General features: G+C 46.7%; 1 protein-coding gene across 3 annotated transcripts in view; it reads right to left on the bottom strand.

The window, feature by feature from the left end:
* Positions 1-26,597, bottom strand: part of PTPRM (protein tyrosine phosphatase receptor type M) — a 752,167-nt gene that overhangs the window by 30,115 nt on the left and 695,455 nt on the right. For all 3 annotated transcript variants that reach the window (XM_082853409.1, XM_082853410.1, XM_082853411.1), the window contains one exon: positions 3,937-4,053. In XM_082853409.1, coding sequence (XP_082709535.1) covers positions 3,937-4,053 — 117 coding nt within the window. The remainder of the gene's footprint in view (positions 1-3,936; positions 4,054-26,597) is intronic.

Below are 26,597 nucleotides of genomic sequence, written 5' to 3'. Positions count from 1 at the left end.
AGTTGATTTATATCCATCTTTTTTTTTCTTTTTCTAACTATGAGCCTATGTATTAAGACTATGTTTTAAAACAGGAGTCTACTTTTTTTTTTTTTTTTTTGCGGTATGCGGGCCTCTCACTGTTGTGGCCTCTCCCGCTGCGGAGCACAGGCTCCGGACGCGCAGTCTCAGCGGCCATGGCTCACGGGCCCAGCCGCTCCGCGGCATGTGGGATCTTCCCGGACCGGGGCACGAACCCGTGTCCCCTGCATCAGCAGGCGGACTCTCAACCACTGCGCCACCAGGGAAGCCCAGGAGTCTACTTTGAAAACAACAATTACTTCCAGAATCAAGGCTGGAGGTAACCTGAGATCAGACTTGACTTTCCCCCTTCTCTCTTTCCAGCACTGTTTCCTGGACACCATCTCTCCATTGGCCCCGGGCTTGGTTTTAATTATCTTAACATTAAACACCCAGGAACCTCATCACTTTTACCAGTAGCCGCTGTTCACGCAGAGGTAGCCAGGAAGAAATTAGGAATTTTTATGTGCTTTGAAAGACTAGAAGAGGCAAACAATGATAGGTTTTAAAATTAAGACTTGTTTGCCATCAGGGCATTCATTTGTCTTGGTTTAATAACCCACAAGTGCCGAAGCTTTATTTCTCTTTGAAAATCATGCTATTCTTTAGTGGGGCTGAAGCATTAAGGAATTAAGCCGTCAGGGAGTCACAAAGGAAAGTGAACATTGTCATCTGCTAAATACGCTCTGTGACCCCAGAGCAAGATTACTGGGTGGTGGGAGCCCACACTTTCTCTCACTGAAACCATGGTAACATTTGGCTAACGCTTCCATCAGAAGACACATGGTGTGCCTCTAAACCCCTGAGAGCTCCCCTGGCTTTACACAGGACGACAGGGCAGGGCAGGGGTGTCCCAGGAAGTGGGAAAGCCTATAGTAAAGATTCATTCATTCCAAAGAGGACAAAAGGGCATTTATGTCTCCCGTACACTGTTGTTTTTAATTTTAATTTTTTGAGCACTTCCCTTTCTAGCTTTGCTAGATTTCAGAGCCAGCATCCCCAGAACCCGAACTCCATCCAACACGGGCTGGGCGCCCAACTGATCTAAGACTCGTTTTCTCAGCAGGGTAAATGTCAGTGTCTGGGATGCAGCAAACCTTTTCCCAAAATAAACCTCCACCCTCTACTGTGCTCACTGCTGACAAGATGAGCAACGGAACTGGCTTCTGAGTCGCCTCTCACTCTTGTTCATGGACACGGCAGTTTCCTCTTTCACTGTTTTGTAATATAGGGGGGAAAATCATAGATGTGATCAGTGATCACAGTCCAAAATATTTCCCAACTTGATATCAAGTATATCTTTTGTTCATTTTTCATTAACAAGATTTAATGCTAAATAAATGAGTATCATATTATACGTAATATAATAAGTATTAATGCTATATGTTGGGTAGGCCAAAACGTTCGTTCGGGATTTCCTGTAACATCTTACGGGACGAACCCGAACGAACTTTTTGGCCAGCCCAGTAAAAGCGAGGTATGCATTTCCTTTTCCTTGTAATAGCTGGGAAGGAAGGACCCCCCCCCCCCCACGACAAACAGTAGTGCTTAGCCCAGAGCGGGCGCTTGATAAATATGTGTGGATGGATGAATCCCTAGGCACATGCTCTGTCTTGCAGATTCAGGACCATATCCCTGCCTCTCTGAGCCCCAGCCCCTTCCTAGGCAGAGAGAACTTGGTGTCCATCGCCAGCTTCCTTTCTGCCAGCTGCGGCAGGGGTAGAGTCACCAGACAGCCTAGATCCACAGAAACTTTTCAGCTGTCTTCCTCCTGCCACGATGGGCACTTTGTTACTTAAAAGCTGTTCAGCTTTTGGAGTCACCAGCTACAGGGGAAAGGAAGGATGACCGTCCCATGCAAAACAGGAACTGACCAGTTTCAGGCTACAAACCTGCCTGCTTGTTTGCAGAACGGAGCCCAAACCCATTTTTCACCTTTAGGTCCCCTGATGCGAATACTCTCAAAATAGAATCCGCATAGGAGGACTCTCAAAGTATACACTTCACTTGGCTGTTTTATTTTTTTTTTAAGTTTCCTTTCTAATGAGGACGTTTAAAACCTACAAGAAGTGCTCCACAGCCGTACTAATGATTTGTTTTCCTTAGAGATTCCAATTGCCCCGTTAGAAAATCCGGCAACATGTCATTTTGATTTCCCCAAACGCTCTAACAAGCTCCTCATGCTTTCCTTCCTCCCACCACCTCTTTGCTGCTCGTCTGAGGACTAAATAACTGGGTATTTCAGGAACATTTCTGTGCAGCTGGGGATGTAGCCGAGAACACTAAGAGGTTAAAAAAAGGCTAAAAAGACAAAAAAATCCTTCCTTTAGCCACAGAGATGCATTTTCAGCTTATTAGAGAGCCGACTATTGTTCAAAGAACTCTATGTTTAAGTGACGGCTTTTGGATGCTTTTTTTTTGTTTTAAAGAAGAAAATATTCTGGGTCTTTTATCACTATCTGTTTCAATGCAGTTATTCATGAGCTCTCTTGCCAAGAGCCATACAAAAATCCTCCATATTTTTTTCCCCCCCAATCCTGCCTAAGAAGGGAAAAACCCGACATCAAAGTGTGAGGTTCAGAACTTGAAGAACTGAGTCAGCCAGAACTCCACGTTGTTTGAAGTCTCTAAGCCTCCTGCCTGCTTATTAAAAAAGACAGGCTGAGGGAAAAAAAAAAAAAGCTAAATAGTTTGAGAAACAGATTAAAATAAATGAAAGTCTCTTCAGCCTTGTGATTGTATGACAAATAGGGATTTGAAAACCAGGAGAGGTAGTTGAAAAAATCAGGGTAAATGAGCCAGTAAGCAAACGCTGCAGTTTCCTCATTTCCCAAAACTGGTCTTGTTAATCCAGAAAGTGCATCGAGATGCAGTGAGAAGTAGGGGGGTGGGCTGGGAGCCAACCGCCCTGGTCCACTTACAACCCGGCGCCTGCAAGGGCACCCGCCACTGGTAAGTTCATGCCGGCATCGCCACATCCGGTGTATGGCTCAGCCGTGGACAGAAGCCGGAGGACCTCAGAGACCAAACCGTGGGTCCCCTTCTTCGAAGGCAAGGTGAGGACAGGAAGGCAGAGCGTTTGTCAGCCACGTCACCTCCACTACCCCCCACAGCCTACCTGTGACACTTCTCTGGATGGACTGCAGTTTGCTTCGCTTCCGGCCCCTCCCTATGTCAGCAGAAAGAGGGGGAGTAAGGAGATTCCCCGTTACGCCCTGTGGAGAAGGCACAGAGCAGCAGTCCCATCCATGCATGTGGGATGAGGCCGTGGGACAGAGCACAGCATTCAGGACCCCACGCCCGCAGGGCCCGAGGGCTGAAACCAGCATGGGAGTGAATGGATGGAAGCGCTGGTTCATGCAGGGGCATCCCAGGTCTACTTATGTGTGTTTCCAGGTAGAAGCTTCCACCTGGAAAATCCATCAGTCCATATTAAACCATAAGCTGGAAAAGCCTCAAGGAGGTGGGGGGCATCCAGGACGAGTTAGGACCTGTGTCTCCACACCGATACGAACTCAACACTGGGAAACCCACATGGACGTACAGCATGAAGGACATTTATTGAACTGCCTCTGAACAAGGACAGAGAGATGAGCTGAACAATATCAATCAGGTTAAACAGAAAAAGGAAGTAGACAGCTAGGTGTATCTTTTGGTTTAGCTGCAAAACACAGATTTTCATGAAATGGGAATGATTTGCTTCAAAGACGGAACTGAGCTATTACAGAATCACAGGGCAAGATGCAATCTTGAAAATCACTGGATAGAGCCTACCTGCATTCAGGTGTGACCACGTATGAATTATCCCAGATAACTTAATGAGGCTGGTATCACTAATGTCTGACCAAAGCTTTTCAAAGCAGTGTGAAAACTTACCTTTTCAACAGCAAATGTTCTTATCACATATTCTGCCAGTAGCTCTGTTTCTATTAGGGTGACTTTAATGTCTTTGTAGATCTCTGTGTCATCTGGCCAGTATTTGCAGCATTTGACCTTTAGAAAACACAAAGGAAATGAAGATTTAGGGTTTTTTTTTTTTTTTTTTTTTGGAGTTCTCCAAATGACGGGTCACAGTACAATTTATAGGATGCAATTTGCACACAAAATCAGAAGTACAGCTTAACTTTATTTTTTTAGATCACCTATATATTTTTTTCTCTCCCCAGAATAAAACACAGTTTGAGTTATGGGAGGAATAAAACCTAAGAAAATGGTCTAAAGTTAACAAATTGTATTTATACTACAAACATCTCAGTTACAGTAACCATTCATTTCCTGTCTATCTCTACTCAGGAATGGCCTGGAAAAATAAACTATAAAAGTTAGCTTGCAGTATTTTAGCTCCTCTGAACTTTAAATTTCTTCTAGTTTCAGGAACTGAGCGAACATTTTTGAGGAGGACTGAGCAGGAAATCAGAGCCCAGAGTAAAGATTAGAGTTTGTTTTTTGTTTTTCCTGAAGAAGGTAGTAGCTATGTGTTTTCCCCAAGTTAGAATTACAGATTCATTTTCGTATAAGTAAATTCAATACACAAAACCCGGTGAACTCCCTATGTTAATGACTCTAAGATTTCCTCAGTCACCCAGGCACAAAACCTGGCAATCCTTCTCCAAAACCCAACCAACTGCCAAGTCTAAGAAGCTTTTGAAATCTCTCTCAAATATGTTTTCCACATTTTTACTCCCTCCGCCACCATCTTCAGGCTCTGGTAACTTCCTGCATCCCCTCCATACTAGTAGCTGCAAAAACCCTCCCAAGTGCGATCCCAATGGCACTGACTTGCTCTGCTCAGTAAACTTCCATTTCCAACCACTGCCCATGAAATTAAGTAGAAATTAACTTTGGCCTGGCAGGTAAAGATCTTTTTTGTATTTGGACACAACTAGCATCTTCATCCTTTTTTTTTTTTTTTTCCGCTACTCTCCTTTCTAACCACATATATTTTATGTTCAGAGACAAGCGGTTTTGCCTGATCCCCAAGCAGACCTCATGGTCCAGACTCCTACACATGCCATTCCTTCTGTTCAGGATGCTCTCCTCCCACTCAGATATTTTATCTAGCTGAACATTTTATCCATTCTTCAAAGAATATCTCAAATGCCACACCCCTTCAGAGTCTTTTCTCCATGGATGCTCTCTGTTGGTGCTCTGAGAAGATGTGCCAGTTCTGCTAGTATGACACCCTTCTGACACCGCGTTATACCTGCTTATTACCTGCCAGCTTGCAAAGGGCTTTCAATTTCTGCACACCCAGCAAATCCGGTATGTGTCCCATACACAGAAAATACGCAATAGGTACATGTAAAACTGAATTTCATGGAGACAAGCATAGGATCATCGTAGGAAGGACAATCCCAGGTTGGGAAAATTTACAAAAAGAAATATGGACTGGGGTGGCCTTTCCCAGAACGCCAAACACCTTGGTACACCTGTGTTTCTGGTGTGGTGCAGGCTGGTTGTTACCTTAGCTGCTTCCTCATGAAACTTTCCGGCAGCCAATTCAGTGCCGTTCTAGATAAGCCTTATCACCTTTACTTGGGAAGATGTAAGCCAGAAACATCAGGAATTGGAGATACAGTGCAGCACAAGGCAAAGATGGTCCCTTGGGGGCTTCCCTAGTGGTGTAGAGCTTAAGAATCTGCCTGCCAATGCAGGGGACATGGGTTCGAGCCCTGGTCTGGGAAGATCCCACGTGCCGCAGAGCAACTGGGCTCGTGAGCCACAGCTACTGAGCCTGCGTGTCTGGAGCCTGTGCTCCGCAACAAGAGAGGCCGCGATAGTGAGAGCCCCACGCACTGCGATGAAGAGTGGCCCCCGCTCGCTGCAACTAGAGAAAGCTCTCGCATAGAAACGAAGACCCAACGCAGCCAAAAATAAATTTATTAAAAAAAAAAAAAAAAGATGGTCCCTGCCCTCATTAAATTTTTAGCTTCCTTAGGGAATCTTTTTTTTTCCCCTCATGGGAACATTATCTGTGACTTTATAAAGGATAATCGTTTATAAATATTTTGACTTATCCATATTTCCAAGATTTATATCATGGATACCTGCGCCAGATCTAAAATATTCCAGAATAACCGAGATCTATAATTTCTCCAGTTCTTTTCCGAGATGTAAAGTGAGTCTGAGCAGATCCTGCATATTTGTGATGTCTAATTTGATAACAACCCTAATTTCACTCACAGAATGTCTAATTACTTTCACAACGGTAATTAACAAAGATGCTTATATGGCACGTACCAAAGTCTCCTCTATTTTAGGGGACTTGCTTTTACCTTTTTGTGACTTCAATCATGCAAGCAGAGGGTTGTGGATAGATACAAAACTACGAATAGAGTATGTACATGCACTTTTAAAATTAAACAATTCTCAGGAATTCCCTGGCGGTCCAGTGGTTAGGATTCCGCGCTTCCACTGCAGGGGGCACGGGGTTCCATCCCTGGTTGGGGAACTAAGATCCCGCGTACCACGCGGCCAAAAAGAAAAAGAAAAATTAAACAATTCTCAATGGAATGAACACATAAGTCAAAAATCTGTGTATTTCTCCAACAATTACAAAGTTAACCTACGTTAACTAGGTATACCTTGTCTAATAAAAGTGCCTTATTAGAATGCGATTGCTGTAGGACATAGTGTATAGTCACCTATTCTTCTCTTTTAGAGTCTTTACCCTCCCCATCCCCAAAGTTTCAATAACTGCGGGTGTGGAGGCTTCAATGCCTGGGAGTCAGGGAAACCAAAAGCCTCTGCAATGTACCAAAGGCTTAGAGCTTCTCTTGGGGACTGTTCTTCCAGTTCCCTTGGGCCAGCCCAGTTCCCAGGGATCTTGACCCTGCCGGGCCCTCCCGCCGGCTCTGCCATCCCCCAACCTCCCGGGTGCAGCTGGGCGCCCCCTGGCGGTGGCGGCAGAAAGTGCCTTCCAGGCCGCGATAGTGAGAGCCCCACGCACTGCGATGAAGAGTGGCCCCCGCTCGCTGCAACTAGAGAAAGCTCTCGCATAGAAACGAAGACCCAACGCAGCCAAAAATAAATAAATAAATTTATTAAAAAAAAAAAAAAAGATGGTCCCTGCCCTCATTAAATTTTTAGCTTCCTTAGGGAATCTTTTTTTTTCCCCTCATGGGAACATTATCTGTGACTTTATAAAGGATAATCGTTTATAAATATTTTGACTTATCCATATTTCCAAGATTTATATCATGGATACCTGCGCCAGATCTAAAATATTCCAGAATAACCGAGATCTATAATTTCTCCAGTTCTTTTCCGAGATGTAAAGTGAGTCTGAGCAGATCCTGCATATTTGTGATGTCTAATTTGATAACAACCCTAATTTCACTCACAGAATGTCTAATTACTTTCACAACGGTAATTAACAAAGATGCTTATATGGCACGTACCAAAGTCTCCTCTATTTTAGGGGACTTGCTTTTACCTTTTTGTGACTTCAATCATGCAAGCAGAGGGTTGTGGATAGATACAAAACTACGAATAGAGTATGTACATGCACTTTTAAAATTAAACAATTCTCAGGAATTCCCTGGCGGTCCAGTGGTTAGGATTCCGCGCTTCCACTGCAGGGGGCACGGGGTTCCATCCCTGGTTGGGGAACTAAGATCCCGCGTACCACGCGGCCAAAAAGAAAAAAAAAAAAAAGAAAAATTAAACAATTCTCAATGGAATGAACACATAAGTCAAAAATCTGTGTATTTCTCCAACAATTACAAAGTTAACCTACGTTAACTAGGTATACCTTGTCTAATAAAAGTGCCTTATTAGAATGCGATTGCTGTAGGACATAGTGTATAGTCACCTATTCTTCTCTTTTAGAGTCTTTACCCTCCCCATCCCCAAAGTTTCAATAACTGCGGGTGTGGAGGCTTCAATGCCTGGGAGTCAGGGAAACCAAAAGCCTCTGCAATGTACCAAAGGCTTAGAGCTTCTCTTGGGGACTGTTCTTCCAGTTCCCTTGGGCCAGCTCAGTTCCCAGGGATCTTGACCCTGCCGGGCCCTCCCGCCGGCTCTGCCATCCCCCAACCTCCCGGGTGCAGCTGGGCGCCCCCTGGCGGTGGCGGCAGAAAGCGCCTTCCAGGTGCAGGGGTCGCCAGGGGGTGGCCACATCTAGCTCCCCAGGCTGGCTGCACGTTACTGTGACCTTCGGGGCACCTTGATGTCTCTGTAGCAGTGGTTCTCAAACTTCAGCAGGCATCAGACGATCCTGGAGGCCTGTGACAAGTGCTGGGCCCCCACCCCAGAGTTTCTGATCAGTAGGTCTGGACATGTGTGGTTCCAGAATTTGCATTTAAGACAGGCTCCCAGGTGATGCTGCTGGTCTGCGGACCACACTTTGAGAAGCAAGGATGTAGACGACAGCCTGACTACAGAGGCTGGCTCTCTCCTTAAGGCTGCGGTGAGCCTGGGTGAGTCACTCAGGTTTGCTTAATCTCAGGTTCTTCATCTGCAGGGGGTGGTTTTTATTCTATCTCAGAGGGCTCTAAGGTTAAGGCAGGGGTTTCCAAATGTGCACGTTAGAATCATTTGGGGGGGGTATTAAATTCCAACGCCTCGGCCACACTCCAGGCCAATTAAATCATCATTTTTAATGCACATCGAAACCACAATGAGGTATCACCTCACACTGGTCAGAATGGCCACCATCAAAAAATCTACAAACAATAAATGCTGGAGAGGGTGTGGAGAAAAGGGAACTCTCCTACACTGTTGGTGGGAATGTAAACTGGGACAGCCACTATGGAGAACAGTATGGAGGTTCCTTAAAAAACCAGAATTGCCATATGACCCAGCAATCCCACTCCTGGGCACAGATCCGGAGAAAACCATAATTTGAAAAGATACTTGCTCCCCAGTGTTCACTGCAGCACTATTTACAACAGCCAAGGCAAGAAAGCAACCTAAGTGTCCATCGACAGATGAATGGATAAAGAGGATGTGGCACTTATATACAATGGAATACTACTCAGCCATAGAAAGAACAAAATAACACCATTTGCAGTGACATGGATGGACCTAGAGATTGTCATACTGAGTGAAGTCAGACAGAGAAAGACAAATATCATATGACATCACTTATATGTGGAATCTAAAAAAATGGCACAAATGAACTTATTTACAAAACAGAAATAGAGTCACAAACATAGAAAACAAACTTATGGTTACCGGGGGGTAAGGCGGGGAGGGATAAACTGGGAGATTGGGTTTGACATATACACACTACTGTATATAAATAGATAACTAATAAGGACCTACTGTATAGCACAGGAAACACTACTCGATACTCTGTAATGGCCTATGTGGGAAAAGAATCTAAAAAAGAGTGGATATATGTATATGTATAACTGATTCACTTTGCTGTATACCTGAAACTAACGCAACATTGTAAATCAATTATACTCCAATAAAAATTAATTTAAAAAACCATAATTTCCGGGTAAGACACGGGCATCCGTAATTTCTTATAGCCCCCAGGCGACTCCAAAGTGCAGAAGTGTTTGGGACCCACTGGACTGAGTGATAACATCTGCCGTAGAGCAGGTTCATTGTGAGTATCCCCCCCAACCAATGGAAATTCTTAATTTTATTATGATGGTAGTTTTGTGGTGATCTGGACTGGAGGTGGCCACAGGCAGTCAGAGGGCACAGATCCCCCTGAATGCCTGAAGAGGTGAAGCTGGGTTTCCTGGTGCAGGGAGAGGGGAGAGCAGAGTGTTGAGTGCTGTGCCAGCTCTCTGCTGGGGAAACATAGGCAGAAGCCAAGGACACTCCAGTGTGTTCTCTGTCCCTCTTGCCTGCACACCTATTCGGGGCACTGGTGGGCAAGTCCACTCTCTCACCAGGGAGGTCTGATTAACGCCCAACAGAAACTAGGAAAGGGTGTCCTGACTCGCGGAGGAGAATCACATCCAGTAGAGCCGTGAGGAGCCACAGAGACAGTTTCCAAACAGTTTCCTTTTCCAGATCATCACGGATGCCAGACACAGACTTTCACGCTTGGATTTTGCTTTGGAATCACTGGGTTCTTGCAACTGTGGCCTCACCAGTGGCTGGCCTGAGGGGAGAGCCAGCAGGGGCCAGGGCCGGTCTCTTTCCCCTTCATTCTCTCCCTGGCTTGTGTTCTGAAAGGAGGAAACGAAAGGTCGGCCCAGGGACCAAGAGTGACTCACTCCAGGGGATGAGCTGGATGGTGGCGGTGGAGAAGCTGTGGACAGGCCCCAAGCACAGGGGTCTTTGGAGGAGGAAGCTCAGGGTCAATTATGCTTCCTTCAGTCTCGCCAGGCCCAGCTTCAGGAACAGACACCGAATAGGAAGGCTTGAAATGACTTTAGCTGCCTGGCCTCTTGGCGTGAGTGAGGGTATGAGGGGGAGAGGGGCAGGAAGAACAGAAGCACACGCTGAAAGCATCCTTCCTCTGTATACCTGATCACAGATGGCTAGGTTTCCGTGGATGCTCCCGTAACACCAACTCTCCGGTTGGCAGGAACGGGGCTGGGGTAGAACGTGAAGGTCTGCTTCTGTGCTCTGTGCCTGGGCCCAAGGACTCATTTTGCTAAGAAGCCCATGATCATGAAGGGTTAAGCGATTAAATGTCAGCCCTTCAACTGCGGGTACCACTGCACCACCTAATAGACACAACCGACAAGGAGGTGGAAGGCAGGAAAAAGACAAAGGCACTGGTACAAGTTTTGGTTTGTCAAGGGGTTTTCAGCAGACTCTTTCTTCTTCTGAAAGGAGACATCCGAAGAGACAGTGACCACGGTTCTATTAATAGCTGAGTGCGGCTTTGCTGGGGCCGCTGGTTGGCAAGAGCAAAAACACTGCTGGGAAGCACAGTGACCATAAAGGGCCCCAGCCAAGAGCAGCTGCTAACGAGGCTTCCAAGAGAACAGATCTATTGCACACATTTTTTTTTTTTTTAACAGAACTCTCACAGCAATGAAAACATTCACTCATTTAAATATCCTGAAAATGCAGATTGCTTTGGTCCCAGCGTGATGAAGTAAGACAGATGTGCGCTGGCTTTTATCTTGTTAACTTGCGGTGTTGCAGCCGGTGACGTGTATCCTCTGAGCCTCAGTGTTCTCGTGCATAATATGGGATAACAGCACTGATTTTTTTTTAAGGGAGATTTTGAAGAGTAAGTGACACAGTCTATATAAAAGTTCTGCATAAGTACCTGGCTTATTGTAGGTTCCTAGCTCCTCCCTTCCAAACCTGCTTCATCTGGGCCCTGGGGCCTCCTTTGGGCAATATCCTTGAAGGCTGTTTCAAAACTGGCACGAAGTCAGGAACTGCTGGAGGTCTGGATAGTGTGAATTTGGAGGAGTCACTTCATGGCACCAGCAAATCCCTCTTTCTCACCTTCAGGCTCCTGCCTAAAGTTCCCCCCACAGGGCTTCTGGTTTTCTATCTGGTCTTCCAATAGCATCGATTAATTAATGGACACATAATACTTATAATATGCACAAGGTCATATCCATATCCGTCACATTTGTTTTCATCTGCTGTAAAGAAACATGTGGCCTGAAGCCTCCTGTGGAATTCGAACTGTCATCTTGCAGAACCCCCGAGAGATGTCTTGCTGCTTTTCTCTCTGACCGCACATGGATGACAAGGGTCCTACCCAGCTAGGTCACAGAGCATCAGCCCTTTGAAGAAACACGTTTACCCAGGCTGCTTGTTCCCCACCTTATTCAATAGACTGGCCTTGACTTTTAGCCATTCCCCAAATTTAAGTCGTCCTGCTAATAGAGGGAGATTTGCCACCATTGAGGACAATGAAAATGTGTGTCACACAGTCTAAAGATGATTCTGAAAGAAGACATTCAGAAATCTTTTAAGCAATGACAACATTATGACAACATATATATTATATATACATATTATATATACACACATATATTATATACAATATACATATATGTGTATATATCATATATTATATATAACATATATAATTACATACATACACACCTATGTATTATATATACATACATATATATATACATCGCCTGAGGTCCATCAGAGGGGACATTTCTTAGAGAGATCTCTGACGTATCTTTGAGAAGAAGATTCCATATTTTCTCTCAATGGCAGTCTCCCCATGCATGAGGGTAACAATTTAGATCCGCAGGACTGCCGTCCTCGGAAGGTTTTTGTCTGTTGTCTCTGCGTGGGTCACAGAGCCGTCCAGGCTGGCCCACACGGGGGTCGCCCTCATTCCGTCCTAGAATGCTCTGACTACTTGCCCCTCACACTAATTCTGCGGGGCACGAATTATCCCTATTTATATCCATCATCTGAAGCGGAGAGGCTGAGGCAGACTGGGGAGCTTTGAGGGCTCCCCACCACCGCTGCAGTGTCGTGATGCCTCTGTCTGTGCTCAGGGCAGCGGCGTCCAGACTGTCCTCCCGTCCAGACAGCCCCACAGGCCATGATGAGCAGAGACTAGGCCCGGCACGGCTGGGGCACGGAGAGGAGAGAGGAATGAGTCTAACGCTGGTGAAGAGGCTGGTGTGGAAATAACCGACCTGACCCAGGGCAGAAGGAGGCAGCTCAATGCTCACAGCACATCTCCCAGAGCCACACTGTCTGGGTTCAAAGCGTGGCCCCACTAATGAGCTGTGTGACCTCAGGCACGTCACTCAACCTCTCAGTGCCTCCATTTTTCAGTTGTAAGATGGGGATAATAATAATGGTTTTAGAAAGATTAACTGCATTCTTGCTTGTAAAGCTCTTAGATCATGCTTGGCAGCAGTAAAATTAGCAAAACAAAAACTGCTATTGGAAGGTAGAAAGAAGAACGTTAAATCTCAAGGAAGAGACCCAAAGCTTCACAAGGGAGACCACGTGACAGATGAGACCAGAAAGATGAAGTGCAGGTTCCCAGGGTGGTGGAAGGGGGAGGGCACTGTGGATTGACGAAGTTGGCGGGGGGCATCTCCGGGAGTAGTCCTGAGTCCCTGATGGGGGGATGGGGTGGGGGGGCTGGAGGGATGGGATTCTCCTGACCTCGGTAGGAGACAGTCCCTGTTGGATGATTTCCAGCTGCTTCTGACCCTATCCTGGTGGACCTTCCTGGTGGTGTGTTTTAAAATAAGAGGAACAGTCTTGGGGTAGAAAGTGTGTGTTCAAAAAGTGGGGGGGGCACGCAGGACATGGATTTCTGTACGACCCACATTCGTAAAGGGCACTCGTTCCTTTTTGTGAGTGTACACAACCCCTGGAACCACCGTGCGGCTCTGTGCAGCTGAGCCAGCTGCCCTGCCAGCTGGGCTGCTAGGTGCCACGGACACACTGGATGCTGGGACGCGTGTGTGAGTGTATGCGTGTGGGCTGGGAGCAGTCGATCGCCTGTATGTGTGTCAGGCACCTCTGTTACCAGCTGCTGAGCAGACGCTGCACACCACGGCGGATACACCTGTGGCTCAGAGCAGGTGAGCTCAGGGACTGTGCCTTCCACACCCCCCAGGTTTCCAGGATGTGACCTCTCTGGCTTAGTTAGTTATAGACCTGAAAATGTTCTTTAAACGCCACAGACACACAGACACACACACAGGCGGACATTCTTCTCGGTAGGGGGGTAACATTTTACTTTTAAGGACCACTGATAAAGAAGGTTCTCTCAAAAACTCGCATTTAGTGATGGTGCACCGTGGTGTGACAGGAGAGGCCTGGAGGGCACGCAGGAGGGCTCGAGGCTGATTCTAGCTGTGTGACCTTGTGCAGGTCACAGACCCTTTTTGGTCCTCAGCATCCTATGTGCAAAAAAAGAGGACAATAGACCACATGGCTATTAAAATTATTCCAGGTCTGGGAAAGCGATTTCATGACTCTAGAATGAGGTTCTTTGGAAGCCATGTAGCTGAGTGCTCAGGAGGGAGGTTCTGCAGTTCCAGTCACAGGCTGCCAGTTACTAGCTGCATGACCTTGGAGTAGTTTCTTAACCTCTGGAAGTTTCAGTGTATTATCTATGAAGTGAAGATAACAATAGCGCTCACATCACAGAGTCACTGCGAGGTCTGAAGCCCCATCGCATCAGAGAGTGTCCACTGGCTGCCATCTTTGCTTCATGTCAGCATCTCTATTACTAAGAAGGGAACAGCTCACGGTGTAGAGCGCCAGGTGCTCTACTGATTATAAGAGCTCACACTTGATGGTCTCTACCAGAATGAGAGAGACAATGAACTTGAGTTTCAGAAACATGAATCTGGGCTAAATCCCTTGAGGTAGTCTGAGGTGCACACTTGTCCCAGTTAATCTTTTGGGGGGAGGTAAATGGCTCCAGGGGTCAGGAGCAAAAAAGAGGAACTTAGAAAAGGCCCCGGCCTCCCTGGGTCTCAATATCCTCACCTGTTCTATAACCCTCTTCCCTAGATTATCACAGGAACTGCTAAACACAGCAAAGACTTTGAAGAATATAGTGACACAAATAGATGACCTGCTTAATTGTTGACTGAACCTCATATAAATAGTCCTGGGTTTGGGATGTATGTGATTCAACCAGTTGAATGGATTAAAACTCCTACAAATTCACCCTTGATATTGGATTCTCCACCCAACAACATCAGAAAAGAATCTATCTTTGGTGAGGTGATGACTGTACCATCCTTTTCTAGAACAAAGACTTCTCTGTCCGTCCAGGATTTTCAGTGATAAGGGTTCTGTTTCTATTTCAAAAGTAGACAGTCTGAAGCTAAAAGAGGTGAACCCAATGTCGGCTTTTGAAATATCTATTTCCTCCCATACTCTTCATATTTATTCCCTTCTGTGGGCTAATTCTCCACTATATGTCACAGTTCCCTTCAGCTCTTTCCTTTCGGACTCTATCTCTTTTTACTTCCCAGTGAGTAATCCAGTGAAATCCCTACTAGTTAACTCATCTCCTGGCTATGAGGTCAGTCCACTTCTGTAATCCAGCAGCACCTCTGCAATTTTCAAATAATGTTACCCAAATGCATATTCCTTAATCCTGAGGTTTACAGGATGAGGAAGCAATGTAGTCCACACCTTCTTGTCAGGTGTGAAGGGGGTTCTTTGGTTGGATTTTATATCAGAGAAGTGTCCAGAGTTGTCCCACGTTCTCATTGCTGGAAACCTGGTCCCAGAGAAATGGGGCAGTGGCTTAAGCCATAAACTGTTGTCCTGATCTGGTCGTAAACACACGGCAGGTACTTTGAGAGGAGAAGTTCCGAGGCAGTGAATTCTGGGGTTCTGTTAGCCAACTGAATTGAACCCTACTTTATTGAAATCCCTTAATTAGTGAAAGGAATGTAGACATACTGATGTCTGGTCACTCGGTGGATCTGAGAGCAGTTGTACACAGACTGTAACCTTGCTCGCTGCATTATTTTGCCTCTTTGGCCCTCTTCTTCTAAGAGGTCCCCAGCATTTACTCACCTATTTCCTTAGCCAGATAACCCCAAGCCTTCAGGAGAAGGCACGGCAAGGCCTCAGAAGATGAGGTCAGCAGACTTGGAAAGTTCAGAGAAGGAAAAGAATAATTCTGCATTCAAGATAGGACATCATCTACGGTTTTCAACAAGTTATTCAAGGATAGGATATACCCGCAGTGTGCAAAGAGGGGGGAAAGCTCAATTTACTTTTTTCTTTTTTTTTTTGGCCATGCTGTGCGGCTTGCGGGATCTAAGTTGCCCAACCAGGGATTGAATCCGGGTCCTGGCAGTGAATGCGCAGAGTCCTAACCACTGGACCGCCAGGGAGTTCCCAGAGAACTCAATTTTCAAGTGATGTGAGTGGAGCAAAAGAGGAGCTCTGGCAGCTTGGAGACCATCCCATATTGCATCCGATTCTACTGCCAAGAAATTACAGATGTATGCGGCCCGGGAAGGTACCCGTGCAACAGGGGCTGTGATGCGTCTGTCCCAGCGCACCTGTCCATCTGCCACGTCCAGGCCCCTGCCCTCTTAAGGGCTTCACGACACTAAGGCAGGTGACCACCTACATGCACCCCAGAGACATGGCAGGTAAAGTGAGAGGCGACAGAGTGAGCCAGTGAGGATCCCAGCCCAGGCCAGTAGAGGGGTGGATACATAGGAAGCCCAGACCCAGATGAAGATGAGGATGTTCCACGGCCGGGCACCGATGACAAAGCGGCACGAGTGTCTGCAGGAGGCAAGCGACGGGGCTTGACGGTGGTGACCATGAATGTGGGCACCGAATGTGGGCACCCGACAGTCACCTCCGCGGGTGCAGCTGGAGAATACTGAACAGCTGATCTGCACTCAGCTCGCACTACCTGGGGGACCAGGAGAGCGAGTTCTCTGCAGACCCACAAACATGTTTCAATCCTAGCCATGTGAGAGATGGCCCATAAGAAAGCATCAGCTGACTCACCACACAGAAAGAATCCTCTAAGAAGCCTAGTTTATAATTCATCTATCTTTGAGTAAAAATGACTTTGCCTTCTGTTAAAGGGACAGGATGGATTGGGCTGAGTTACCAAGAACATCATACCAAAGGGTTGACTGGGGAGGCCAGATGTAGCCTCCTCTCTGTCGTCACAAACAGAGCTGTCGTGATCCTCACTGGCGCCCAGGGGACCACGTCACACACACACACGGGTGGCTCGCGCCTGCAGTCTGTTCTCCCCGAGTGGAAGAACCAGGCGAAGGGGAGCAGTGAAAAGAAGTTTCCCTCGTATGAGTCGTTATCTTGCACCAGCTTATCTGTTCCTTTGTAATTATTCTTCCACCTCTTCAGAAACATTCACTGAGGACTTCCTAATACTTTCTATGTGTCTGACCCTGTGGGATTCACAGATGACATACCCTAGTCTTTGCTCTCGGAGGCCTGTGGCCTGGGAGGGCAGAACGGTCCCCAAGGGTGTTTAGTTCCTTCTTGTACCTGATGGTGTGTCCTCCTCTATAACTGCAGGGTGAATGTTTTGAAGGTGGGCGCCTCTCTTCTGTTTCCCTGGCCTCACCTACAGCAGGGTACGAGGTCACTTGAGCACCGCATCTTAACTGGCTGCAGGTGCCTCAGCAAAGTCACAGGAGTGGTGGACAGACTCCAAGGGGTTAAGGTGTCCAACAATGGCAACGGCAGAGAAACAGAGCCTGTGAGAAAAAGGTATGACTGGTCCTGCCTCCACCCCAGGAAATTCATTAATTCACTGTGTCGACTCATGCAGAATTCAGGAAAAAAGAGACAATGGTCTGCACTTAGAACAAACAGCCTGCTGTTCCCGACAAGGCAAAGAACATTTCTGAAACTGAGGTGAGTATGTGTGAGCAGGAGAGGGAGAGAGAGAGAGAGTGTGTGTGTGTGTGTGTGTGTGTGTGTGTGATGCGTACATTTGGGAAGAACCTTTTATCAAGTACAGGAAGTGTGGAAGTTGTGAGAGAGATCTAGTCTGGTTACCCATGTAAGCAAGTGTGAGGGAGGGGAATAGCCTTAAAAAAACGCATGCATGTACACACACACACACGCTTATTTGCAGGGACACCATGAGAATAAAGGTTACAGAAGTTGGGGTTAGCATTACAGATACCTTTTCTATAAGAAGCCCCATTACTTTGAGCTTTAAAATGCAGTACTTAGCGAAACAGAAACAGACTCATAGACATAGAGAACAGACTTGTGGTTGCCAAGGGGGAGGGAGCTGGGGGTATGAGTTGAGAGTTTGGGATTAGCAGATGCAAACTGTTATATATAGACTGGATAAACAACAAGGTCCTGCTGTATAGCACAGGGAACTATATTCAATATCCTGGGATAAATCATAATGGAAAAGAATATGAAAATGCATATGTATAACTGAATCACTTTGCTGTACAGCAGAAATTAACACAACATTGTAAATCAACTATACTTCGATAAAATAAAAAAATAAAAAGGCAGTACTGAGTGTTTAATGTGAAATATTCGATAAGCCTTCAGGGAGACTGAAGAAGAAAGGTCCGTGGTTTTCTCCTTGCTTTATTCTGAGAGGATCTGTTTTCCTTTAGTCTCCTATTTTTCACAATTGCCACCCAAATTAGTAGTCAGTGAAGTGTTTCCTAGTTAAACGAAGTTGTTTCACAATGGTATCTGTTTGTGCATATCCTTTATACCACAGTTTACCCTGCAGTTAAACAGACTGGTTACCCAAATTGGATTAATGAACATTAAGTGATGGTGATGATTCTTTATTAACTTTTTGGGCGTAAAGTAACTATTTCTGTGCACAAGGGGATCTTCTTCCAGATGCAAAAATCACACATGGGGTTACACAGAACACGATGGGCTGCGCATGGATAGCTTTATTAGATGATTGCAAGGGGCCACATTTCCCCCGAAGACCCGCTTCGTGCTGCCTGCCTCAGAGGCGGTACTGCTGAGCGTCGGTTAAAAGGATGGAAGTGTGCTCAGAAGGTAAGATTGCTTGATATGCCAGTTGACAGACCAGTGGATCGTTATAGGCAATTTTGAGAACTTCTGAAAAGAATATGTTCTCTCCAAATCTGTAGTCAGATTAGATCATTTTCAAAAAAAGGTCTACAAATTATAGACTGCATCTTTTACGGTCTGCATAAATTATGTACAGACGGAACCTCGCAGAATTCGTCTCATGGGTACCTAATCACGCTGCAATGTTCTGCTCTAGGTCTTCTACAAAATCCGTGTATAATAGTGCAGAAGAAATAGGAGTGGATGGCTCTCTCCCAAGGAAGTGACACTCGTGGCTTTGTACTGAATCACTCCCTTTACAAAACCCAGACTCTGTGCTTTCTCCTGCTGCTGGTACTCAGTGCAGACACCGTGGGTGCCCGGGGGGGTCCTGAGGCCACGTGGATTACGGCACATCTGGGCTGATGATGCATCCGTTACTCAAATGGATCTCTGAGCCAACATGTAATCAACAAAGAGCCATATTCTTCGTATAAACGTGGAATTTTACAGCTCACTGGGCCAATCTCCCTTCCTGTCGGGGATGTGTGAACTCAGGCTTGGGGGCGAGAACTGGTTGGTTCCCAGCTCACTGGGTAAAGCCCATCACGTCCCTCTCGTGGTCACCTGTTCACAGCCCAGTCAGTTCTGGGAGGAGCTGCCTCTGGCTCCCAGGATCCCAGGATCCCCGTGCACCCGGGTCCAGCTGCCACCACTGAGCCTTGCTTCTGTCTTTCTCCCCCTCTTACCTTCTCCTCAGAGAGGAGCACGCCAGCTCCCCCTCTGGCTGAGCCTTCACCTGTGCTCTCGACGGCGCCCTAAAACAGCTATTTGCTCAGGCCACAGCCTTGCTCCTGTCTTCATCCGGGAAACCTGCGTTATCGGAGCGGGTACCCTCCCAAATCTGTTGCGTGTGTTTCTGTCCCATTTATTCTCCTGCATCCTCATCTGTCTCTGTTCTCTAGGCTCAGAGGAAAAGACGTCTCCCCTCCTACTGCTGGCTTGAAGACCTGCGCTCTGGATGCATCCTCTCCTGCCTCCTCAGCTGTCCACTTTCTAACAGCTCCATCTCCCTCCCTCTCCTGGTCCTTTCCTTAACACGTACAATTGTCAAAGGTCTTCCACCTGTAAAATATCCTTCGATTGTAAACGCTCCTCTGCCTACAGCCCTATGTCTCTCCCTTCCTTTCTCGGCTAAGCTTCTGACAAGTTTAAACTCAGTCTACACCTCCTGATTTTCTACTCCTGCCTCGACCCTGCGGACTGCCTTCCGTCCCCACCATCTGTAGGGAGTCATGCTGTTTTCTGTCACAACATCCATTTCATCCATCATCCTTCCCGATACATCCTTGACTTCCTCTTGGATTGTTAATTAGGGGCCCAGGACGGCCAGGGATGAGCACGAGAACCGACCGGGGGGAGATGATGCTCTGTCCTCGTGATTTGAATTCTGAACACAGTGGAAAAAGCCTGGAAATTGTTGGCACCCGTCCTCTGAGCCCCTGCACCCTGGCCAGGCTGTCTGGCTGTGGGCCCCTCCGATCACTGGCCCTCTGGATTTACTGCTGTCTTTCCTGTCTGTGTGCAAGTCTTATTCTTCAAAGTAACATTTTGAGCTCCTAATACTCTTCCAACAAATGTCCCTTTGGCTTAAATTAGCCTGAGTTGATTCCCGTTGCATACAGTCAGAGAACTCTGGGAGGTCATCCCTCTGAACCACTCAGGCAAAAGGTGACCTTCTCCTTGTTAAATCCAGCGGCTCTCTCCCTGCCCTGGGACTGCTTCCTCTCTGTAGCATCTCCATCATGACCCTCTCTCCACGTCGCTCCCTCACTGCTCCTTCGGGGGCTCTGTGCTGGTCGCAAGAAGAGGCCCAGTTCCTCACGTGCACACCTGCCTCTCTACGACAAAGCCTCAGTCTCTCCCCCTTCCCCACGTTCATTCTGAGCACAGCTGCAGTGTCCCTTCGGGGTCCTGTGGTTGCCTCTGCCTGGAGCACCCTGCCTTCTTTGCTGGTTCAGTCCCATTTGCCCCTCCACACTCAGGCCCATGCACCGCTTTGTCTGGGAAGCATTTATTGACAAACCCTGCATCCCCAACTCCCGGTCTGATGAGGCACCTTCTTTCTGAACTACCGTAGCAGCACTCTGCAAAGGCTTAATCATAGGATTTAATCACCTTGCTTGACTCCCCATTGCTGTGGACAGGCATACACTTAATGCCTTTGTAGCCGCAGCCTCTTGTGTGTGTACACACTGGCTGGTGTGTAGCATATGCTTAGTAACTGAGGGGGTCCCCTCCCACCTGCTCTGTGATTTTCCTCTGTCACCTTCCCCCTTTCTCTTCTTTTTTTAAATTGAAGTATAGTTGATTTACAATTTGTGTTAGTTTCAGGCACAGCAAAGTGATTCGGTTATATACACACATACGTATCTATATATCTCCACATATCTATATATATTTCTATTCTTTTTCAGATTCTTTTCCCATATAGGTTATTACAGAGTATTGAGTATTGTTCCCTGTGCTATACAGTAGGTCCTAGTTGGTTATCTATTTTTTATATAGTAGTGTGTATCTATTAATCCCAAACTCCTCATTTATCCCTCCCCCTTTCCCCTTTGGTAACCGTAAGTTTGTTTCCTATGTCTGTGAGTCTGTTTCTGTTTTGTCAATAAGTTCATTTGTGTCATTTTTTAAGATTCCACATATAAGTGATGTCATGTGATATTTGTCTTTCTTTGTCTTACCTCACTTAGTATGACCATCTCTCCCCTTTCTCTTCTTGGACCTTCAGTCTCTGCTTCCAATTCTATCTTCTCTTCAGACTCCCAGGTATGCTCCTATCCACCCTACACAGACACACACAAACACACAGACACACAGACACACACACAGCGGCAAACACACACCCCGACACACACAGACACACACACACCAACTCTATCATCACATCTTGATCCTGCTTCCCTCTAGGTGCTGCTTCATCTCTTTCCTTGGATTCAATTCTCCAAGAACAAGCTACACTAATGCCTTTGTCACACGTGTAGCCACTACTCCATGGCCATTGGGGTCCTGGTTCTATGGCACACTGCAACCTGGTAGGTACTGATGACAAAGTGAAATTATAATGGGGCCATCACAGTACAGGCAAACAGAGATGGAGGCAGGCGGCCATTGAGGACCCGGCTCAGACACGTCCCTGCACCACTGAGAGCTTGAACTTCCTGTGAACCATACCAAACTCAAGGACACCAGCCATCTTTAAAACATACCTGCCAGCTGCAAGCTACAAGCTTCCCTCTTGTAACTATGCAACCATTTCAGACCCCAACCAATCCTTGCTTCATCGGCACCCTCACTCCTTTCCAGCTCCGACTGTAATTCTTGATAAACAGCCCATGGAACCATGCAGGTTTTGCTTTTATAAGCCTCCCCCATTTTGTAGTCCACAATTCAAGTCTTTCTTCAGTCAGTGTCTCCCGGGCTGCAGTCCTAACAAACCCCCAGTAAACTCTTTATTTCAATCAGGTCTCTTGTTTCTGAAGTTTTGGTTAACAACACTACACTTAGTTGTTCACAGGGAGGTCCTGGGGAACTGTGGAGACAGCCTGGGCTTTGGAACTAGACAGACTTAAGACTCAAATTCTAGCTCTGCTCTGTGCCCTCTGCCAAATTACAACTGACCCTTGAACAACATGGGTTTGAACTGCGTGGGTCCCCTGATGAGCAGATTCTTTTTTCTCACTAAATACGAGCACTACGGTACTATACCATTTGAGGTTGGCCGAGTCCACGGGTGTGGAGCCTTGGATATGGAGGAACAACACGCACAGACAGAGGGCTGACTACAAGTTACAAGCGGATTTTCAATGGAGCGAAGGGTCGGTGCCCTTAACCCCTGCACTGTTCAAGGGTCTACTGCATTTAACCTCGCTGAGCCTTACTTTATTAATTTTGAAAACAGGACTCTTTGTATCTCATAGGGCAGCTGTGATAATTAAGGAAGTAAGGCTTGTTCAATCATTGAGGGGAACACCGGGCACAGAGCAGGTGCTCAATATACTGTGTTCCTTACCCTCCCTTGCAGTCCCATGCACCTCGCTCTCTGCAGCTTCCCTTACGCTGCTCACCTGCACCCTCTCTTACTTGTCACGGTTCTGGGTCTCGTGGTTATGCCCCATCTCTCTTGCTCTTCTTATCTGACTCCATCTCTAGCCCTTCCCCTCCCCCCGCCCCGCCCCTAGATATAGACATCTTCCAGGGCTGTCTTCAGCCCTCTTCTCGCTCTTTCTGCCGAGGATGCCATCACTTCACATCATACTTTTCTGGTTTGCTTGTCTTTCTCTTAGATTGTGCCAGGTCTTTTCATCTTGCCCTCCCCAGTCTAGCCCAAAGCCTAGCACATAGTAGATGCTCAGTAAACGAAGGGAGAAGCTCACATTTCATAGTTTGTGTCTTCAGCTCACGCATCCCTCTTCCTGGAAAGCCCCACGTTGTTCATTCAGAGTCTCAAACTCAGCATGCCCCAAATACATTGATGAATCATGTTACGGCTTTATTAAAACTGCTCTTCTTTCCTTCCCTGGTTGGGAAGGGAAGGGATACTCATTCTTGGTTAATAGCCTTTACATCAATCCGAGTCACAACCCAGCAGAAATCTGGGTTCATATTCAAGCCCCCATCAGCATCCCCAAATAACACCCAAATTATGTGTCTCCCATAAATTCCAAATGCCACTGAGATAGGCTGGGACCTGGGACCCTTTACTGGAGTGCTTGCACCTGAACGAATGTCTCCTCCAGCAACAAAATACGAAGAAACTGTAAGGGACTAAAAATAACTGCACATGTGCAGTTGGGGCAAATTATGAACAATAAGATACAAGAAGGCCACAAACCAACTGTCACTTCTGAGGTGCCGGGAGCAAAAGCAGGGCTGATCCCAGCACCCGGCACCACCCAGGGGGCGGGCAGACCACCTAAGCCACTCCTCTGGCCCCACCCGCCAATCCGCCCCCACCCTCACCCCATTTAAGGGACCAGCTCGCCCCGCCTCAGGGAGCGAGCAAGGGCACCTGTTTCTTGTTTTCTCTCCGTTGTGCAGCAGCACGACCCCCAGTAAAGCCTTGCTTGGATCCCTCGTCTGGCCTCTTATCAATTTCGATTGATTACAGAGTCCAAGGACCCGGGTGGGTATCACCCCTTCCACAGCCCGAGCCCACCACGTCCCTCACCGAGTCTTGCTCTGGCCTACCCTGTCTTCATGCCCTTCTGTAACCCTTCTAAACCTTTCTCTAGCGGCCACTAGAACTGTCTCTCAACAACATTAATTAGGACATAGGATGCAGCAGCTTCATGCCTTCCGTACACCACACAAGCACACCCCCCACTCCCTGCTCCTCCTTTGCCCTCCTAGAAAGGCATTTCAGACCCCTACGGACAAGACCTCAACCAGCCTCCTGCCTCCGGGTTCACAGTACCTCCCCATCAGGGCTCCAGCCACCTGCGTCAGACCACTCGCTCCTTCCCGATCTTTCATTTACTCCCCTTTCTCTGTTTTCCCTCAAGTGGTTTCTGTCTCATTCCTGCCATTTAAAATCTCTTCTCCCATTTAAGTCCAGCTCCTCACTACCTCTTCCATGCAGTCCTCTGAGATTCCCTTAGGCAGACTCAGTCCCTTCACTAGGGTCACCATCATTCTGACTTACGTGTATTATAGCTGATGGTTTGAATGTTCCCTAATACCATAGTTTATGTTCTTCCAGGACAAGTGAATTATAAATACCTTTGTATTTCTTAGTGCCCTGGATACAGTAAGTGTATCATTAAATGTTGCATACATTGTGCTGAAAAGGGATCAGAAAGCCCACTTTGGGGTTAGTTTGTGAACAAGACAAATCAGGCTCTTGGGTTGATTTTCTAACTTTTTACAAAGAGGACCTGAGACCGTTGGGCCGAGAAAACCTCAAAGGTTCACAGGGCAGCTATGGAGTCTTCTGTACTGGAAATCTGGCTTCGTGGAGGGAGGGGCTGGCAGGGGGCCCCTCTCCTGCTGCTGATGGCTCAGGACCAGTTAGGGCCTCATCTCTTGGGTGATGTGCTGGAGGAGGTGACGTGAAATGTGGTGTGGCCTGGGTGGGAATCGTCACAGGCCACAGTGCAGACTTCCTCTTTGTTCCTAGTTTTGTATTAAAGTTATGGGGAGAGGCAAGGCTTGAATCGGCTACATTAATATGACCGCTGAAATGGTTGATGGTAGAGCAAAATGGAGAGGAATACTTATTGAATGAGTATAAATTCATCAAAAGTTAAGGCTATAATTACCCAGGTCACAAAATGTCAATCTTAAATATTTAATTCATTAAAAAAAGATCGATGAAAGGCAATCGTGAGAGTTCAAGACAGAAAAATGTCAGCAATGTCTTCAAAAAGAATTTGTCTCTTCCCTTTCATGTACAAATTGGAACAACTTAAGAAATTTTGTAAAAAATATTATTACTTTGTCCTGTTAGGCATTACCTATGTTATTTTTACTATTAAACAGTATTTCCCCATATTATAAAGGGGAAAATCTTGCTTCTCTCTTGCTTCTTCCATTGATCCTGGATCTGGTGGCTTTTGTAGAAAAGCAAATGTTCTTTGTTGTATGTGACAGGTGCACTTGAAATCTTAATATACCTTCCTTGCATGTGAATTTGACAGCTAATTCTGACGAACAGTGTTCATTTTTAACTTTTTTCTTTTGTTATCCTTTTAGTGATAAACGTTGTGAAAGGAATTATAGGCCAACCCCTCTGGGTAAATGACAACCTTTAAAGCATCTGTTTAGGTGGCCCCCTCGCATCCCTTACACTGATGAGGCGTAACATCTCTGGTCTCTACTTTTCTTAGCTCCAAAAGCCTTCATCACCTGTTATCAGAACTATTCAGAGCAGCTCAACGATAATTTTCCTACATGACTCTGAGACCTCATTTGGCTTTTTAATAAACAGTCACATTCTAATGAGGCCTTCATAAAACTGACTAAATATGTTTAGAAATCATTAGCTTAAATTACCAGTGGAAAAAAATCTCCTTTGGGAGGCCCCCAGATTTGGTTCTAAGGCTTTTGGCAGATGAATTAGTAGAACACAATGGAGTCCTGAGGCTCTGTGGAAACCGTGTCAATGGGAGTGCCTGGGAAACAGGCGATGGATAAAGAGCTCAGCGTCCCTCGGGCGGGTTCATTAGAGAGGGAAAACAATCACAGCACATCTGGCGCAATTTACATGCCAGGTGTGCAGCTGTCATCAGGTGCCAGGGAAACTGACAAGGGTCCCTTCCCACAACACACGGGCTGAGAGGGACGCACGGGGGTGACCAGGAAGTCTTAGATAATGACAGGTCCTGGCAGATGTACTGGGGATCCCGCTGGAGGGAAGTGCAGCGTCTGAGTCTTCTGCACAGGTGCTGCGACAGGGAAGGCCTCCCAGCAGCTCTAACACCAGCAATTACAGCGGCCTAATGCGGAGCGCTGCAGGGCAGAAGTCTGGGGAAAGCTGCCCGGCTCTGACTTAATGAATCAAGTCTGTGTAAACAAACAGCGTTCCCGGGCTCATGCCTGATTCATGAAGGACACACTGCGTGCTTGCGCTCAACGTGGTAAGTAGCTAGTTGCTCCCCTTAAAACCATGTCATTTTCATTTGTTCAGTGGTTTGTTGCTGCTGTTTCCAACCATGGAAAATGGAAACGTCATCTCTCAACAAATGTGCGGGATGAACAATGGGAAACAGCCTGGAATAAGATTCGACTTTTTCCCGAAGGGCATGTGACCTTTTGTCAACATCCCCAAATCACACCAGACATTTCAAGGAGAGATGCCATTAAGTGCATTACTAATTGAAGACAGGTTGGTCCAAGAGGCTGATGGTAACAGGGGAGGACTCTCCAGAGCTTGCCACATCCCCACAAACCGGGTAAGGATTTGCAAGGATTTTTTGTTTTAGTAGGCTTACCAGACCTAAAATTACTGGATTTCTGTGAGCCTGTGGGTTTCCATTTATGGCTGAACTTGAACCCTGACTCCCCTCTTCTGCTGCACACTGTTAGCTGAAGTGTCCACGGTTATTTGTCAGAAAGAATAGTTTCCA

The sequence above is a fragment of the Leucopleurus acutus genome (assembly GCF_964270905.1).
Source record: "Leucopleurus acutus genome assembly, chromosome: 13".
Taxonomy (NCBI): Eukaryota; Metazoa; Chordata; class Mammalia; order Artiodactyla; family Delphinidae; genus Leucopleurus; species Leucopleurus acutus.
This window is presented reverse-complemented; position numbering and strand designations above follow the sequence as displayed.